The sequence below is a fragment of the Gorilla gorilla genome, chromosome 1 (assembly GCF_029281585.2).
Source record: "Gorilla gorilla gorilla isolate KB3781 chromosome 1, NHGRI_mGorGor1-v2.1_pri, whole genome shotgun sequence".
Taxonomy (NCBI): domain Eukaryota; kingdom Metazoa; phylum Chordata; class Mammalia; order Primates; family Hominidae; genus Gorilla; species Gorilla gorilla.
Window position 1 is genome coordinate 200,736,172 of NC_073224.2, and position 19,515 is coordinate 200,755,686.

Consider the following 19,515-nt stretch of genomic DNA (forward strand, 5'->3'; position numbering starts at 1 on the left):
AGCTATTTTAAATAGCCTTTTAAATAGCCTTTAGATGTGGTGGTGGGTAAGGAATGGCAGAGTTCAAGACAATTCTCATGCTTCTAGCCACAGCAACTGGGAGGAGAATAGAACTTCAAGATAATGAAAACAGAAAGAGGTTAACGATTTGGTGAGGGTACATTGGGTAAAGGAGAAGACAAAGAGTGAGGTGTTAGGAGGATCTTTTCACAGACAGTTGGAATCTTTGGTCTAGAGTTCAGAAGTGCAGTCAGAACTGAAGATAAGGAATTGGAGTTAACAACTGATAGCTGTGGCAAATAGAGAGCAAACAGCCTATTTCGACAAATCTTCCTAATCACCACTTAGCCCACATCACCTCTCTCTCTATTCAAAATCCTTTACTGATTTGATCACTTTAGTTTTAGAATTCAAAGCTCTCTACAACCCTATAAAATTCAATTGCAGTTTTTATTCACTACGTTTTCGGTGGTTCAAGAAGATAAAGAACTGGTCTCTGACCTGAAGAAATTTACAATCTATCTACCTTTCACTCTCCCCTGCATGACTCAACTGCAACCATTCCGATCTTCTTACTGTTTCCAAACATACCTTTCGCATCTGTCCTACTCTACTAGGAGCAACCTTTCCCCCAACTGGAATATCTACCCTCTTCTCTTGGGGCTTATCTAACTTAGAACCTCCTTTCAAAGTCCAGCTGAAGTCTTGCTTCTGTTACACCTTTCTGGACATGTCAGCCACCTTTGGATGCCTATGGCACTTAAAAGTTTCTTCAATTTACTTAGCACTAAGCATATAAAACCTATCATTAGAAAGCTCTGTATCTAAGTCCATTTCTGTATCTGAATCGAGCTCTTTCAAGTCAAGATCCATGCTTTAAACTTCATTAAAGGCCAGCCAGGGGCAGTGGCTCACACCTGTAATCCCAGAACTTTGGGAGGCCGAGGTGGGTGGATCACTTGAGGTCAGGAGTTCAAGACCAGCCTGGCCAATATGGGGAACCTCGACTCTACCCAAAAAGGACAAAAATTAGCCAGGTGTGGTGGTGCACGCATGTAATCCCAGCTACTCGGGAGGCTGACGCAGGAGAATCGCTTGAACTCGGGAGGCAGAGGCTGCAGTGAGCTGAGATTGTGCCACTGCACTCCTGCCTGGGTGGCAGAGTAAGATTCTGTCTTAAAAAAAAAAAAAAAAAAAAAAATTCATTAAAGGCCAGAAGCAGTGGCTCACACCTGTAATCCCAGCATTTTGGGAGGCTGGGGTGGGCAGATCACTTGAGGTCAGGAGTTCGAGACCAGCCTGGCCAATATGGTGAAACCCCATCTCTACTAAAAATACAAAAATTAGCCAGGCAAGGTGGTGCGCTCCTGTAATCCCAGCTACTCAGGAGGCTGAGGTAGGAAAATGGCTTGAACCTGGGAGGCAGAGGTTGCGAGCTGAGATTGTGCCACTGCACTCCAGCCTGGGCAACAGAGCAAGACTCCATCTCAAAAAAAAATTTTTTTTCATTAAATATCCAACATTTAGGACAACCATAGGTATTGAAAAATATTCATTTAACAAATATATAATGACAGTCCTCTAGGTGTCAAGGTTATAGCTACAAGGACCCATTAAGATGGTATTTTCAGGCCAGGCACTGTGGCTCTCACGCCTGCAATCCCAGCACTTTGGGAGGCTGAGGTGGGCAGATCACCTGAGGTCAGGAGTTCGAGACTAGCCTGGCCAACATGGCAAAACCCCGTCTCCACTAAAAATACAAAAATGAGCCGGGAGTGGTGGCACAAGCCTGTAATCCCAGCTACTCGGGAGGCTGAGGCAGGAGAACTGCTTGGACCCGGGCGGCAGAGGTTGAAGTTAGCTGAGATGGCGCCACTGCAATCCAGCCTGGGTGACAGAGTGAGACTCCATCTCAAAAAAAAGACTGCTTTTCAGCAGGGAGCAGGTACTCCCACTCAGATATTCCCTCTACAGATTCAGCTTTCCTAAATTCTCCTTGCCACATCTTGATCCTGGGGATTTTGTACCACTTAATGTTCCCAATGTAAGCGCAAAGGAAATTGGTGAAATTGGAGGTCAAGCAATTAAAATGTGTTCAGCAATAATGTATAATGGCACAAACATTATAAATGATTGCTATCCTCAGAAGGCTACAAAAGTCTACTTCGGGAGATAAGGTGGAGCTCGATATTTATTGTGTTTATTATGTATCAGGTGCTGTTTGAGGCTTATCTCATTTAGTATTTGACAATCCTCACAACTCTATCAAGTATGCTTATTCATGGTTCAGCAAATTCATGCTCAGAAAGACTTGTTAGTAATTTTCCCAAAGTCACACAGTATACAGCAGAATTGAGATTCAAATCCAAGTCTGTCAGATCATAGACTTTTAACCTCCATAAATGTATTAGAAGACAATACAATGCAGTCCTATATAATCAAGGTAAAAGGAGAAGTACTAACTATAATAGGGATTCATGAAAGGCATTTATCACCAATGATTGGTGTAGGCTGAGAAAGTGCCAATGAGGATTGAGATTTGGGGTTTTAAGGAAGTGACAACTGTAGAAGCTTCAATGCAAAATTAAAATTCTACCTTATTTCTGCCAGGTGTGATGGCTCATGCCTGTAATCCCAGCACTTTGGGAGGCTGAGATGGGTGGATCACTTGAGGTCAGGAGTTCCAGACCAACCTGGCCAACATGGTGAAACCCCGTCTCCACTAAAAGTACAAAAATCAGCCAGGTGTGGTGGCACACGCCTGTAATCCCACCTACTTGGGAGGCTGAGGCAGGAGAATCACTTGAACCCGGGAAGCAGAGGTTGCAGTGAGCCGAGATCGCCCCATTGCACTCCAGCCTGGGCAACAGAGCAAAGCAGGACTCTGTCTCAAAAAACAAAACAAAACAAAAATTTACCTTATTTCTTAGGAAAACCTAATATTATAATGATAATTCTTTGGACTATTAAGAATCACAGAATAAAGGACAGAAGTGAGATAAAGAAATCCAGGGGTTAAGCGTGGTAACAAAAGAAGAGAGCCACAGTGAGAGGGAGGCACATATAAGAACACAAGAGGAAGAAAAGCTCGATAGTTCTTAGAGAATTCACGGGAATATCACAGTCAGAAAAACAAAGCATTTCATAAATACAAACAGAGAGTTTTAAGAGTCCTCAAAAATCATCTTAAAGATGAAGAAACAAAGGCCCAGAGAGATTAAATAATTTAGACAGGGTCACACAGGGGCAGAACTAGGTCTATAACTTGGATTTCCTGGTGTCTAGTCTATGGTTCATACCTTTGCATGACATTCATTTCCCTTCTTTGAGCCTGAGTTTCATCTATAAAATTAGACATTTGTCCTTTGTTATTTTTAAAATTTTATTTTTATCTCCAACTCTGCAAATAAAATGAGGAGTTAGGCCAATAGTTCCTAAATATCAGTCTGTAAACCAGCCATCTCAAAATCATCTGGGAAGCTTTTTTTTTTTTTTTTTTTTTGAGACGGAGTCTCGCTCTGTCGCCCAGGCTGGAGTGCACTGGTGTGATCTCGGCTCACTGCAACCTCCACCTCCCGGGTTTACGCCATTCTCCTGCCTCAGCCTCCCGAGTAGCTAGGACTACAAGCACCCGCCACCATGCCCAGCTAATTTTTTGTATTTTTAGTACAGACAGGGTTTCACCGTGTCAGCCAGGATGGTCTCGATCTCCTGACCTTGTGATCCGCCCGCCTTGGCCTCCCAAAGTGCTGGGATTACAGGCATGAGCCACTGTGACCGGCCTCTTTTTTTTTTTTTTTTTTTAATTGAGACAGGGTCTTGCTCTATCACCCAGGCTGGAGTGGATCCCGGCTCACTGAAATCTCTGCCTCCCAGGCTCAAGCGATCTTCCCTCCTCAGCCGCGCCCCAACCCCACCCCCAGTAGCTGGGACTATAGGCGCACGCCACCACACCCTGCTAACTTCTATTTTTGGTAGAGATGGGGTTTCACCATATTGCTCAGGCTGGTCTTGAACTCTTGACCTCAACTGATCCGCCCTCCTTGGCCTCCCAAAGTGCTGCGATTATAGGCATGAGCCACCACACCCGGCTGATTTAGAGTCTGTTTTAATCCCTTTTTTAAGCAATGAGGTTTGAATAGTAATTTTATTTATTTTTATTTTTTTGAGAGGCATCACTTAAAGTCAGGAACTCAAGACCAGCCAAGGCAACATGGCGAAACCCCATCTCTACCAAAAATACAAAAATTAGCCAGGTGTGGTGATGCGTGCCTGTAATTCCAGCTACTTGGAAGGCTGAGGCAGGAGAATCATTTGAGCCCCTGAGGTGGAGGCTGCAGTGAGCCAAGATCATACCACTGCACTCCAGCCTGAGCAACAGAGTAAGACTCCGTCTCTAACATAACATAACATAACATAACATAACATAACATAACATAACATAACAACATAACATAACATAACATAACATAACATAACATAACATAACATAACATAAAATTAGACCCTAAATCATGAAGTGATTGTGAGGAGTATATGATATGAAATCGCTTAGCCTAGTCTCTCACACATAATAAGTTAATAAATGCTAGCTGGTAGTTACAGTAGTAATATAATGTGAAAAGTATATAACATGAAAATCCACTGCTAATCTTCATTCATTCTCCCTATACAAGTGATTTTATTTTATAGTGATATGAAAAAAAGAAAAATAAAAAATGAGGTAACCGAGCTAGAGAAAGGTTAAGCAATGTCCCCAGTTGGTTTTGTTGTTAAGTGGTGGAGTAGGAACCCCATGTAGACAGTTGATGCCAAGCCCATTTTCTTAGCTATTAGTTTACAGTGCCTTTAGGGGATTATGTGGGATTGGGGGAGATGGGGCTACATTACGTTTTTGCCCTGAAACTTTCAATAAAGATTTTAGACTTTCCTATATTTCTTTGTTGGTTACAGGAAAGGCCCTTTACTATACGTTTATCTCCAAGCACTTTTAGATACAGGCAATTCTTTCTTCTAGGTTCCAGGGAAGAAATCTCAATGATACAGGAAAGATAAAAAAAAATAGACCACTAAAACTGCCCCCTCTGTGCCCCAAGCATTATTGCTATGGCAGCTTTTTTTCCTCAAAAAGCACCTAAATACTTGCAAGCACTAGCCTAGGAGTCAGGAGACTGATCAGAACCCTAGTTCTGTTGCTCTCCTTCTCTGAGATTTTTCTAAGGTCTCCTCTTCATCAAACAACTAGTTACTTCAATTTTAATGAAAATCTGCCTATTTGGGTCACAATTTTGCTCCTTGTTAGAGACTCAAAGTATAAAATCAAAAGATAGTAGATTACCAAACCAGTAGATTACCAAACCAGTGGTTCCCAAACTTAGATTTCACAGACCAATACATGTTCCACAATAAATCAGAAAGCCTAACAGAAGTTGTCAACTTTTCATTTTGCTAAGTAGGGATATCTTAAAAACACACTACCATATAATAACAATTCTTTCATAAAATAAAGGATATTTTAACATTAGAAAGTAGGAAAGACAATTTCAGAATAAAAGACAATTCTTTAAGTTTAGCTTTATGAAAGACACACTACATTTTATCTTTTTTTTTTTCATTTTACAGAGAATTGATGTCTCTCAGTCTAGCACCAGTCTGTATACCCTACAATTTTGAAACCAAGGAAACCTACGGCCAAAAAGGTTAAGTCACTTGTTCAAGGCCACAGGACATTACTTAAATAATCATTATTTAATGATGCCTTATCAAGAGAGATCTAAGTCACAGCTAACATGACTCTTCCCCTAGCCTCTCTTATTTAGGTCCCTGACCCCAGATCATCTTTGAGTCTTTTTCTCTCTCTGTCACAGCTGGCAGAGTAAAGTGTAAAAGAACTAGCAATAAGCCCCAAAGAGGAAACATAGGCCATGACTCCTCCCTCCCACCCCCCCATCCTCCCCCCAGTCTGCTCAGAGGTGGACTCCGTAACCAACCAACTTCTGCTAAAAATACACTCTGGACTTTCAGCACTATGCAACATACCTTAAAAGTGGTTTCCTGATACAGGCAGAAGCATGAGCATGAATTCAGTCTCTATAAAAAAGTTCTACACCCAAAGCTTGGGCTCCTAACTGCCAGTTACTGCAAGCTTAAGAAGTTCCCCAGGAAGTAGGGCACCCCAATCTATTCCACTGCACATTTTAACAAGCCTAAAGGTTGTAACACCACAAGGCTTCGAAGTCCATGCATTCCTATGAGTCAATGAGAGCAAGGGCTATTTGGGATCCTCAGGCCCGGACAAGCAAAAAAAAAAAAAAAACTTCACATACTAACCCATACAGCACATGCGACAAACCAGGTGGGCGTTGAACTCGTGTTCATCTTGGTAACTCGGCCACATGGTGCCCCTGTGTCTGCTGACCCCACCTAAAAGGAGGGGGTACCAAAGAACCTCCAGCTACTGGCCTGTGCACCCTTCGCAGCTCCTCAAAAAGGGCTGTGAGGTGTAGAGAGGAGACAGCAGAACAGAGAAGTGGCTCCACCCACCACTTCCTACTGACCTCCTTCTTCCCTTGAGGTCAGAGAGGAAGCTCCTCCCTAGGGCACTTCCAAAAACTGGGTCCATGTCTCAGGCATATAGCATGCTGCATGCTGTTCAAAAGTAGCACCAACTCTGTGTTTCCAGACCAATAGAGCGTACAGAGGGGAGAGCTCCATATGCAAAAGTCCAGTCAAGGTATGAAGTGAGTAAACCTGAGTAGGAAGAAACTGGTCTTTGAGTTACCCTCCATTTGCAGAGCAGAAGCTTGTAATCTGGTGAATCTTAGTTGCAGGAGAGCTGGTGAGCTAAGTGGTTTACTGCCAAGTCAGGAACAGTGCATCCATTGCCCAACAACTTGCTCCTCAGGTGTGCCTCTTCTCAGGCAGAAGTACATATAGTGTTAACCAAATGAGAAGGTCTCATGATGGGAGAGACTATAATGGAGCAAGCTCATACACTCACTGTCCACTGTGAACAGATCCCTAGATTCCAAAGAAAGTTTCCCTTCCCCGCACTTACAGCTGCCCAAAGGGAAGAGTCAGTAACTCCCCAGTGATTCCACCTACTTTACAGAGTAGCCCCACCTCAGCCAGCCTCGCCTCAGCCAGCCTCCCAGGTAGATTATCATAGCAGATTTTATCAGCTTCAAAAATACCGTTTGCTTGTTGCTCCATTCTTTCCCCTCACAGCCAGGAATGGCATTCCAAAGTCCCCTTCTTCTTCCCAGATCCTCCTACTCTGTCTTTACAGTCAGTGCACTTAACTCAGCTGTGCCAGAAATCCTTTCATCCATCAGTAGAAGGCTGCCTGCTTGTTTGTCCAACTTGTTTTCCGAGTCTTGGCTAATTGTACCAGACACTGGAATGTTGAAGAAACACAATGAAGGGCTTTTTCATTCAGCTGGCCCAGCCCTTCTATTGGTTCTTCACAGTTCTAACCCAACCAGGGGACAGAAAAGTCCAGCCTCTGTGGGTGTCAGGACAGACACTGCAGCCCTGCCCCACACCACTCAAAAAGGCCCCGCTGCAGATAAGGGCCTAATCACTGGCCCTCTGCTCTAGCTCCCTAAATAGAACGACTTCTTCAGGCTAATGCTGCTTTCAATCCTGTTCCTGAAGGCAGGGAGGGAGGAGGGGCAGCACCTAGGAAAGCAAGTTTCCAGAGATTAGCCCAAACGACTACAAATGAAAAAAAGTAAATGCAAGCTTCCCTAGCAGACCATTCAGTTTAAACAAGCCCTATGACCTGCCTCAGTTGCTTGACAACTTCACTCCCAAGTGGGTATCCCTCCCACCTACAAACTGCTAATAATCCTGTTACTGCTTACTAATAAAGGTTCTCACAGCTGACTTTATCCCGCCTAGACTAAGCTCTCAGTCACCCTGATAACCTGTGACAACTGTACTCAGTTTGTCCCTCTTATAAGACTCTTTTTAGCCTTGGAGATGAAGGGTCCTCCTAGAATTTGCCTCGTACTGGGAAAAGGAATGCATAAGAAATAGGGAAGAGAGAAAAAAAGGAATGAACATTTCCTGACTCATATTTAGTAACCTCTTCCTTTATCAGATTTAAATTCCCTGAGTGAGACTGAGTGCAGTGGCTCACGCCTGTAATCCTAGCACTTTAGGAGGCCAAGGCGGGTAAACTGCCTGAGCTCAGGAGTTCGAGACCACCCTGGGGCCAACACGGTAAAACCCCGACTCTAACTAAAATACAAAAAAAATTAGCTGGGCGTGGTGGCACATGCCTGTAATCCCAGCTACTTGAGAGGCTGAGGCGGGAGAATTGCTTGAACCCGGGAGGTAGAAGTTGCAGTGAGCCGAGATTGTGCCACTGCACTCCAGCCTGGGCCACAGAGCGAGACTCTCTCAAAAATAAAAAATAAAAAAATAAATTCTCTGAGTGTAGGGACTCTTTTGTCTCCATAACCCAATCTCTATCACATTTAGAAGGCACTCAATAACCTAAGCTAAAATTAACTGAACATTTACTATAACTGTTAGTTCACAGTTAATGTGCTAAAAACTTTAAATATCATTTCATTTAATCCCAACAATTCTCCACGAAAGATATTATCATTTCCATTTTAGAGATAAAAATTCTAGGACTTTACAAGGTTAAATAACTTGACCAAGATTACATGTCCATTTGTCCAGCTCCAAAGCTGTGCTCCCTGTTATACCCTGCTGTCTCTGAGAAGGACCTAAACCAGAATAAACAAACAAAGGCATAGGAGTTGTATATGTAAGAAGGTGAAATATTCTTGGGAAGGATAAGAAATAAAAACATTTAACTCGGCCAGGCACAGTGGCTTACGCCTATAGTGCCAGCACTTTTGGGAGGCCAAGGTGGGCAGATCACTTGAGGTAAGGAGTTAGAGACCACCCTGGCCAACACGGCGAAACCCCACCTCTACTAAAAAAATACAAAAATTAGCTGGGCATGGCGGCACATGCCTGTAATTCCAGGTACCTGGGAGGCTGAGGCACGAGAATCACTTGAACTCCAGAGGCAGAGGCTGCTGTGAGCCGCGACTGTGCCACTGCACTCCAGCCGGGGCAACAGAATGAGACTATGTCTCAAAATAAAAAATAAAAAAATACTTAACTGGTTGACCAGAGATTTAGGACACATCCAAAATGAACACATGTGGCAACTTCTAGAAATACTGAATTCACAGTCTCTAAAAATCAAAATAATAATTACTGGGTGAAGTTGGAGGAAAGTGAACTAAAATCTGCCATCTCCTCAATTCCCTGGCACTCAAGCAGAACCTATTTCCCCTAACGGCACTGCAGACTGAGAAAAGTAGGGTAGAGTCTTGGGGACAAGGTCAGTCTACCTACAGGAGACAGGCCTTCCCTTCAAGTTCCCAAGAGGTCCTGAGCCTCAAAAAGAGGCAAGTTCTGCTGCAATGGAGGAGAGGACTTTGATTAGGACAGTCAGCTCTTAACTATCCAGAGGAGATGGGCCAGTAGAGTCATCCGAGCCATTCCCCTTCTTTTTTTCCCAACTTTTGTCATTTCCTGTTAAAGGTAGGAAAAAGTTTAAGTCTGGCTGCTACCTACAGATCTTGAAAAGGGTGAGTGGAGGGAAGAGGTTCAGGCCAGTATTTCCACATGTGGTCAGAAGTTATCTGAGAACTGACAGCTACTGGCTTTCTTACAGAAACAAAGAAAATTGAAGGTATATACTTAATGTCTTTCCTAAAATGCCAAAATCACCCACTATTAAGGATATAAAAGACACAAACATCTTTCTAACGTATAAGACAGTGATCATAATATATCACCTACTTTTTATATACCTCTGTATTGGGTTCTGTCACATTTCTCTTTTTTGAGACAGAGTCTTGCTCTGTTGCCCAGGCTAGAGTGCAGTGGCTTGATCTCGGCTCGCTGCAACCTCTGCCTCTCGGGTTCAAGTGATTCTCCTGCCTCCGCTTCCCAAGTAGCTAGGATTACAGGCACCCGCCACAGCACCTGGCTAATTTTTGTATTTTTAGTAGAGACAGGGTTTTACCATCTTGGCCAGGCTGGTTTTGAGCTCCTGACCCCATGATCCACCCACCTCAGCCTCCCAAAATGTCAGGATTACAGGCGTGAGCCACCACGCCCGGCATGTCACATTTCTTAACTACTAACTATAAAGACAGGCCGGGTGCCGGTGGCTCAAGCCTGTAATCCCAGCACTTTGGGAGGCTGACGTGGAGGATTGCTTGAGTCCAGGAGTTCGAGAGCAGCATGGGCAACATGGAGAAACCCGGTCTCTATATATGAAAAATTTTTTAAATTTAAAAAATTAAAAAATAAGGACAATTACTGTTTCATCCCAACAGTTTACAGGAAAGCACTATGTCTTCAATGTTATCTTATGTGAAAAAATTCTAATAATGATGGTAAATAATCACATATTCCTTACCACATGCAGAATGTGTTCTAAGAACTAAGTCAAGGCTGGGCATGGTGGCTCATGCATGTAATCCCAGAACTCTGAGAGGCCAAGATCACTTGAGGTCAGGAGTTCAAGTCCAGCCTGGCCAACATGGTAAAACCCCACCTCTACTAAAAATACAAAAATTAAACTGGGTGTGGTGGCAGACACCTGTAATCCCAGCTACTCGGGAGGCTGAGGCAGGAGAATCGCTTGAACTCAAGAGGCAGAGGTTGCAGTGAGCTGAGATTATGCCACTGCACTCCAGCCTGGGGGACAAAGCAAGACTCCATCAAAAAAGGGAGCGAGGGAGGGAGGGAAGGAGGGAAAGAAGGGAGAGAGAGAGGGAGGGAGGGAGGTAGAGAGGGGAAAACAACTAAGTCAAAACAACCAAGCAGCATAATTAAACCCATTTTGCAGATGAGGAAAACAGAGGCCCAGATAAACTAATGTCACTCAGCCAGTAGTGGCAGAACTAGGATAAAAACATAGGCAATCTGACTCCAGACTCTCAACCTGCTCTCAACCACAATTCCATATGACTTCCAAGAACAGGCCAGATGATCGAACTGAATCAGAATCACAGAAAGTTAGAGACCTTAGTCTTTTTTCTTCTCAAACAGCCTAGAAATTTGAAGACCAGAGGAAGTAAGTGACCAGTCCAACATGTAAGCAGAAGAGCAAGAGCTTAGAGCCTAGATCTTCTGATTCCAAGTTAAGTGGTTTTTCTACTACACCATACAAATCTTTAAGAAAAAAAAAAATGCAAAGGAAAGAAAAAGAGCCAGGCATGGTAGAGGGTGCCTATAGTCCCAGCTACTTGGGAGGCTAAGGTGGGAGGAGGCTTGAGCCCAGAAATTCAAGTTCAGGATGGGCAACATAGCAAAACCTCGTTTTTTTTTAAAAAAAAAAAAAAAGGAAAGGAATGGAAAAGACAAAGACTCTACCTTGATTAAACATTCTAATGCTTTAGCTATTTGAGCAAAGATATGTTAGATATATGACCATTTATTCAAATATCTGAGTTCCTTTTATGCGCTTAACTAGTTTGTAGATGACACAAATGGAGGACACACAGTTATTGCCATAAATGGAAGAATTAAAGCTCAAAGAAATCTCAAAAGGTTAGAAGCCTGCACCAAATCTCACAGGACAAAATTTAACTAGAATACCTGTAAGTCTTTTTTTTTTTTTTCTCCTGAGATGGAGTCTCACTCTGTTGCCCAGGCTGGAATGCAGGGGTGCAATCTTGGCTCACTGCAACCTCTGCCTCCTGGGTTCAAGTGATTCTCCCACCTCAGCCTCCCGAGTAGCTGGGATTACAGGCGCACACCGCCACACCCAGCTAATTTTTTTATTTTTTAGTAGAGATGGGGTTTCACCATGTTGGCCAAGCTGGTCTCAAATTCCTGACCTCAAGTGATCCCCATGCCTTGACCTCCCAAAGTGCTAGGATTACAGGCGTGAACCACCATGCCTGGCTCTAGGATACCTATAAGTCTTATGCTGAAGTTCAAGAAAACCAAAGGCATAGCAGCGACTAGAAGGGAGACAACAACAATTCATGTACAAGGTTTGGCCATTTTATAATTGATCTTAGGTTTAATATAACCCAATAGTATGATAAAGGGAACTGCTTTAAATTAAAAAAACCCAGGATGGGGAGGTGATGGAATACAATCTTAGATTGTACTTCATATAGTTTGGATCCAGGGATTATGGCTGTTCCTCCTACCGGGATGTTGAAAACGGAGAGAACTTTAAAAGATCATATTATCCAACTTCTTCACTTTACAGGTAAGGAAAACAAGACCCTAGAGAGGAAAAAAAACATAAAGCTCTTTTCCTGTTTACACTATCACAACGTGAGATTTAATAAAATAAAACACAGGGCAACTCTGTATCATCTAATTAACCTATACTGAGCATCCTACCTTAGATCACACATTAAACTCAACCAAACCCTCTTAATAGACAAATGAACAGGGCATGGTTCCTGCTACAGTTTACAGCTAGTGCCATCTTTAATTTTTTATTCAAGTTAATATTTACTGATTTTTTTTTTTTTTAGATGGAGTTTCACTCTTGTTGCCCAGGCTGGAGTGGAATGGTGAGATCTCGGCTCACTGCAACCTCCGCCTCCCCAGTAGCTGGGATTACAGGTATGCGCCACTACATCCCGCTAATTTTGTATTTTTTAGTAGAGACAGGGTTTCTCCATGTTGGTCAGGCTGGTCTCGAACTCCTGACCTCAGGTGATCCACCCGCCTCAGCCTCCCAAAGTGCTGGGATTACAGGTGTGAGCCACTGCACACGGCCATATTTACTGACATCTGTTTTGCCTCAGACACTGGAGATACTGAGATGAGTAATAGTCCCTGTTTTCGCCTGTAATCCCAGCACTTTGGGAGGCCGGTGGGCAGATTACAAGGTCAAGAGTTCGAGACCAGCCTGACCAACATGATGAAACCCTGTCTCTACTAAAAATACAAAAATTAGCAGGGTGTGGTGGCGTGCGCCTGTAATCCCAGCTACTCAGGAGGCTGAGGCAGGAGAATCACTTGAACCCGGGAGGCGGCGGTTGCAGTGAGCTGAGATTGCACCACTGCACTCCAGCCTGGGCGACAGGGCAAGACTCTGTCTCAAAAAAATAAATAAATAAAAAATGAGTCAGGCATGGTGGCAGGCGCCTGTAGTCTCAGCTACTCGGGAGGTTGAGTCATGAGAATCGCTTGAACCCGGATGTCAGAATTTGCAGTGAACCAACATCGTGCCACTGTACTCCAGCCTGGGTGACAAAGTGAGACTCGGTTTCAAAAAGAAAAAAAAAAGAGTCCCCGTTTTTAATTAGTAAGGAGAGAAGGGCAAGCTAAGCAAGATGACAATACAGGTTTGAATAAGTAGTGTTAACAGGGTGCTACTGCAGCACAGAATAGGAACTCGTATTTCAGTCAAGGAAGGCTTTCCAGAGGCAGTTAACTACTTACCCTAAAGGACAAGCATCCATTAGTAGAGCTGTGAGTTTTTAAAAGATGCTGGAGTCCTGGATGCTTATAAGGCCAAGATAGGAAATAAAACCAGTGAAACAGGAACGGAGTAGATTTAATTTAAAAAAAAAAAAAAAAACCCTTTTATATTTCTTTTCTTTTCTTTTTTTTTTTTTTTTTTTTTTTTTTTGAGACGGACTCTCATTCTGCTGCCCAGGCTGGAATACAGTGGTGTGATTGCAGCTCACTGCAACCTCCACCTCCTGAGTTCAAGCTGTTCTCCTGCCTCAGCCTCCCGAGTAGCTGGGATTACAGGCACCTGCCATCACACCAGCTAATTTTTGTATTTTTAGTAGAGATGGGGTTTCACCATGTTGACCAGGCTGGTCTCGAATTCCTGATGTCAGGTGATCCACCTGCCTCAGCCTCCCAAAGTGCTGGAATTACAGGTGTGAGCCACCACGCCCAGCCAGCATCTGGTTTATTTCTATGTTGTGTTTTATTGCAGAGAATCAATTTTTAGATGATATTGGGCATGTTCGGGGTGGTATGGCCGTAGACAAGAATCAATTTTTAAGAACTGATTCACACAAATAAATAGAAACAAATAATAACAGCTTCACTGTTTGCCTAATAATCTCAGGACATTATTCAAATAAATTGAGACGAGAGCCTGAAAGAATAGCACAAATATTTGTTTCAAAGCCAGTTACCTTCAGTGTTTAAAACTATGAACATTCTTCGGCCAGGCACGGTGGCTCACACCTGTTAATCCCAGCACTTTGGGAGGCCGAGGCAGGTGGATCACCTGAGGTCAGGAGTTCGAGACCAGCCTGACCAACACGGAGAAACCCCGTCTCTACTAAAAATACAAAATTAGCCAGCTGTGGTGGCACATGCCTGTATTACCAGTTACTCAGGAGACTGAGGCAGGAGAATCACTTGAACCCGGGAGGCGGAGCTTGCGGTGAGCCAGGATTGTGCACCATTGTACTCCAGCCTGGACAACAAGAGCAAAACTCCGTCTCCAAAAAAAGAAAGAAAGAAAGAAAGAAAAAAACAACTATGAACATTCCTCATAATATGTAAACACAAATAGAAAAGTGAGACAAAAGAACAGAAACTTCTGGTACACATACTAAACCAGTAATACAGTATTACTACATAGAGATGAATTAATTACCCACTTCACTATTATAATAGTTCAGTTAACACCTGAGCTCATACAACTGAGCTCTGCCTGAATCATTATTATTACTATTATTAGGCACAAGACCTATGTGTTATAGTTTGTTCTGCAATACTGTATGTAACTCCAATTAAAAAAAAAAAAAAAGACTACATCAGAAGAAGCGATCTTTGTGTTTTTAATCAAGTGTACATTTATTAATAGTACAAATATATACACAGAGATGGTGGAAAAACTTTATTCTGTGATGTCCAACTGGCAGGTAATTAGAGTGTACATATTATTTTTAAAAATACATTTTTAAATAAATGAAATGCATCTTAAAATTGTAATTATAATAAAATGGGTACAGAATCTCGTAAGTAACTCCATGGAAGATTTGGAATCCATAGCCTCCAATTGAAAAATGACATCTCTCATTTTACAGATAAAGCAAACATAGCACATTCCCAATATAACTATTTGGTATTAGAATCAAAGTTGTTTCATAGAAATAAAAAGCTTTTACAATGTATCTTTTTATTTCAATTACTTTATGGCTGTTTATGAAATTAACATTTCTAAACATAAAAAAGAAAGCACTTAAAATACAATGATGGCTCTTAAGTTCCATAAAAGTCCTATACTGAAGATAAACTTTAAAAATATTAACAACTAATTAGTTATTAATGTTTAGAAATGACATTACCATAATGCACAAGGAAAGAAAAGCAGCAGCCTCCACTTAAATGATATTATATTTATTTTCTCATTACATGTGAAATAGTAAATAGGACCAAACAACTTAAGCCTGCCTATCTCTTTCTTTCTAAGTTCAAATACAGGAAAGCCACTTTGAGGTGGCTTTTTTAAAAACACCACCACACAATCAAACACACTTCTAAAATGTCTGTCTTTGTTTCTGCTGCTATAGATGCACACTAGGATCTGAATATTTAGTCAAAAGCTTTTCTAGGACTTACTGGAAAGGACACTGGGGAATGATTGAATCTAATTCTAATTCTGTCAGGTGTTTGTGAACTTTTAATAGAAAGCTAAAGAATAAGCCATCAAATCCCCACCTTAACTTGTAAGATACACTATAAAAAGTGTCTACATACCTAAGTTTGAAGGTAGTGAGCCCATCACAGTGAGAGTACTGAAGGCAATGAGACCCAAGGGTATACACTCCAGTAAAAGTTAGACCATATGAATCCTCAACCATGGAGACTCAGAATCAGCCAAACTCAGGGCTGATCCCTGCTCTGAGTGTTTAGAAGTCAACAGAATATAACTAACAGCAATATGGGAAGAATGAGGGTTCCAGTGCCATTACAAAAAAAATTTTTTTTTAATTATCAAAGCCTGATTCCCTAGGGAAGAGAGGGATTAACTTCCTTGCATTGAACAAGATGATTTGAATACACATAGCCAAACTGTGTAGGAACAGTATCAATGATATCAAAGAGAACACAGACACCCAGTGTTCCAGGATGCCCCTCGGCAAGGACACAGCACGACCCCTTCCACTGACTGACCGTTCCTCCTCTGCCTTTTCTCACCCCAAAACACACCAAGTTAACAGAAACTTCAACCCAAATCCATACCTGGAGGAGGGTAAAAGAGTTACTGTATGTATTCAGTTAAAAACAAGGGTCCAAGAAACCACTCTGAGATTGAGAAAGTAAAGAAAGAGCTCAGTTCTCTGAGGAAAGACTAAGTCAGCATAGCAGCCACTTCCCTTCAGTTTCGAGCCCAGTCATCACCTCATCTAACCAGCACTCTCCAGACAGACTCACAGAACAGAAAAGAGCACCACCCCCATCCCAAAGTGGCCCCAGGGCAGACCAGCTTCTTCATTATACTCACACACACACGCTCTTAAGTCTGACAGCACCCCAGCTGAAGGACGTACTGGCCCTTTAAGGAAAGCAACTGGGAAGACCTCCATCATTCACCCCACCCTCAAAAGCCCCACAGTAGATTTAAAGAATAACTGGGTACCAGTTAGTTACCTGCTCTACCTCTGGCATGCCTCTTCCAGTATAGAACACCAGCAACTCCAAGAACGTGAGTCAAAATAAAGATGGTTGGTGGTAAATAAGATGAATCTAAGAGGGGCATTTCCAGGCCCGTCCTTTCTCCTCCCTTGAGTTAGCCACAAGCTCAGCGCGGGCCTCTGGATGCCTTTCTCCTGAGGTTACTGCTGTCCTGTACTATCAGCAGAGGCAGAGGCCGGAGCTTAGTGTTGTCAGAAACTTCCTGGCAGCTTCTCCTCCATCTCACTTCTGACTGTTTTTCAGCAGGCGCTAGTAGACTGGGACTAAAACTGTACAGTGTATCTCAGACAAAGCCCAGGAAACAACTGGCCAGCGGGGGAGGGGAAAGGGAAGAAGGAACAAGGAGAGTGAAAAGGAGCGCCTAAGCCAGTGTCAAGCTGACTCAAACCTCTATCTTTGGCATCCTCTGCTCAGCTTAAATAAACAAACCTCAGACCCTTCTACAAGAAGGGAGGGTGTCAGAGGACGTCACACTCTTAACTTTCCATTCCCAGCCTGCCTGGAAGGCCAGACTTCAGGATGTAGCCAGAAGGAAAAAGTCACAGAAGCATTAGGGAACCTCTTGTGGGGAGGAAGCAAAGTACATGAGGATGTATGAGCATCACAAGTACCCTGGAGTTGTCAGAGGGCAAACCCTCCATACCCACAACCCGGGAGGAGAAGCAAGGAGCCTGAACATCAGTCCAGGGAGGGTACATACAGAGCAAGCTCCCATGAAGCAGACCTGACATCTAGGTGTGATGAAGATCAGCGAGGAGAGCAAACTGCTCATTTAGGTGGTACTTTTCAAGGGTTAAAAAAATCCGTCTGGCTGGGCACAGTGGTTCATGGCTGTAATCCCAGCACTTTGGAAGGCACGATATCAGTTCACTGCAACCTCCGCCTCTAGGGTTGAAGCAATTCTCCTGCCTCAGCCTCCTGAGTAGCTGGGATTACAGGTGGATGCCACCGCACCCAGCTAATTTTTATATTTTTAGTAGAGATGGGGTTTCACCATGTTGGCCAAGCTGGTCTCGAACTCCTGACCTCAAGCAATCCTCCCGCCTTGGCCTCCAAAGGTGCTGGGATTACAGGCATGTGCCACTGTGCCCGGCCTTAGACCAGAGGACCCAGCAATCTCACTCCTAGGTATCTATCCAAGAAAAACAGAAATGTATATCCACACAAAGACCTGTATATGAATGTTTGCAGCAGCATTATTCATAATATAAAAAACTCGAAACAACCCAAATGTCCATCAACTGGTAAACGTATAAACAAATTGTGCATCCATATAATGGACTACCTATTCTGCAATAAAATAGAATAAAACTACTGATACATACAACGACACAGATGATTCTCAAAACTATTATGCTACATAAAAAAAGCCAAACACAAAAGGCTACATACCATATGATTCCATTTATATAACTTTCTAGAAAAGCAAAACTATACAACTAGAAATGGAAGAGGCTGAGAATGAGGGAAGGAAATTGACTAAAAGGATCACAAAATAACTGTAAGAGGATGGAAATGTTCCTTTTGTTGATTGTGGTGGTGGTTCCATGACTGTATACATTTGTCCAAACTCACTAAATCAGGCCAGATGCAGTGGCTCATGCTTGTAATCCCTGCACTTCAGGAGGCTGAGGCAGGAGGATCACTTGAGCCCAGGAGTTCAGGACCAGACTGAGTAACACAGTGGGACCCCATTTCTACAAAAAAATTTTAAAATTTAGCCAGATGAGATGGTATGTGTGTATAATCCCAGCTACTGGGGAGGCTGAGGTGGGAAGATGGCTTGAGCCCAGGAATCAAGGCTGCAGCAAGCCATGATCATGCCACTGCACTACAGCCTTTTTATTTGAGACAAAGTGAGACCCTGTTTACTTACTTCTAAAGTACCTATTACACTATGATATAGATGAAGATGCTATAGTCTCCCAAGCTTTAAAAAATGAAAATTGCTTTATATATCTGTCAAGTTTATTTTTTTCTAATAATAGGGAAGGGTTTTACTTTTTTTTCTATGTGAAATCTTTATTTATTTATTTATTTTCCTTTTGCTTTTTTCTAGAGCTTGTTGAAGCAAAAGGAAAGAGTTTTAGATGTGAATAACCTACCACCCAGAAAAATAATAAAGGGGCCTTGACGGGAGCACTAATACAATGGGAACTTTTAAATCTGGCAATAAGATCATCTACAATTTTGTGCTAACCTACATTTCATTCATCAAATATTTACTTCATACTATGTGCCAGGTCATGTTCCAGGTACCAGAAACAATAGCAGTAAGCAAAACAAAGACCTTGCTCTCACAGAACTTACATACTAGTAGGAGAAGAAAAAAAAGAAATATAAACAGGTAAATACATAGCTTGTCACATAAATGCTATGGAGAATACTAAAGGAGACGAAGAGGAGATGGAGTGTCAATGTCAATGGGGGAAAGTTTACTTTTTTTTTTTTTGAGACAGAGTCTTGCTCTGTTGCCCAGGCTGGAGTGCAGTGGCATGATCTTGGCTCACTGCAACCTCTGCCTCCCTGGTTCAAGCGATTCTCCTGCCTCAGCCTCCCGAGCAGCTGGGACTACAGGCACGTGCCACCACACCTAGCTAATTTTTCTATTTTTAGTAGAGATGGGGTTTCACCACATTGGCCAGGCTGGTCTCGAACTCCTGACCTCGTGATCTAACTGCCTTGGCCTCCCAAAGTGCTGGGATTACAGGTGTGAGCCACTGCGCCCGGCCAGCACCCGGCCAAGTTTACGGTTTTATATATAGGATGGTCAGAAAAGGCTCTTCTAATAAGGTGACATCTGAGCAGATAAAGAATATGAGGCTGGGC

At 42.8% G+C, this 19,515-nt stretch overlaps 1 protein-coding gene across 4 annotated transcripts in view; it reads right to left on the reverse strand.

The window, feature by feature from the left end:
• LOC101146907 (microtubule-actin cross-linking factor 1, isoforms 1/2/3/4/5) overlaps window positions 1-17,098 on the reverse strand; it is a 280,531-nt gene extending 263,433 nt beyond the window's left edge. For 2 of the 4 annotated variants that reach the window (XM_063700149.1, XM_063700146.1), the window contains exon 1: window positions 6,331-7,178. In XM_063700149.1, the coding sequence (XP_063556219.1) occupies window positions 6,331-6,397 (67 nt within the window). In that variant the 5' untranslated portion in view covers window positions 6,398-7,178. Of the gene's footprint in view, window positions 1-6,330; window positions 7,179-16,641 lie in introns of those variants that run through there. The other 2 variants (XM_055392119.2, XM_055392106.2) reach the window with 2 other exon arrangements.
• Window positions 17,099-19,515: the final 2,417 nt, after the last annotated feature.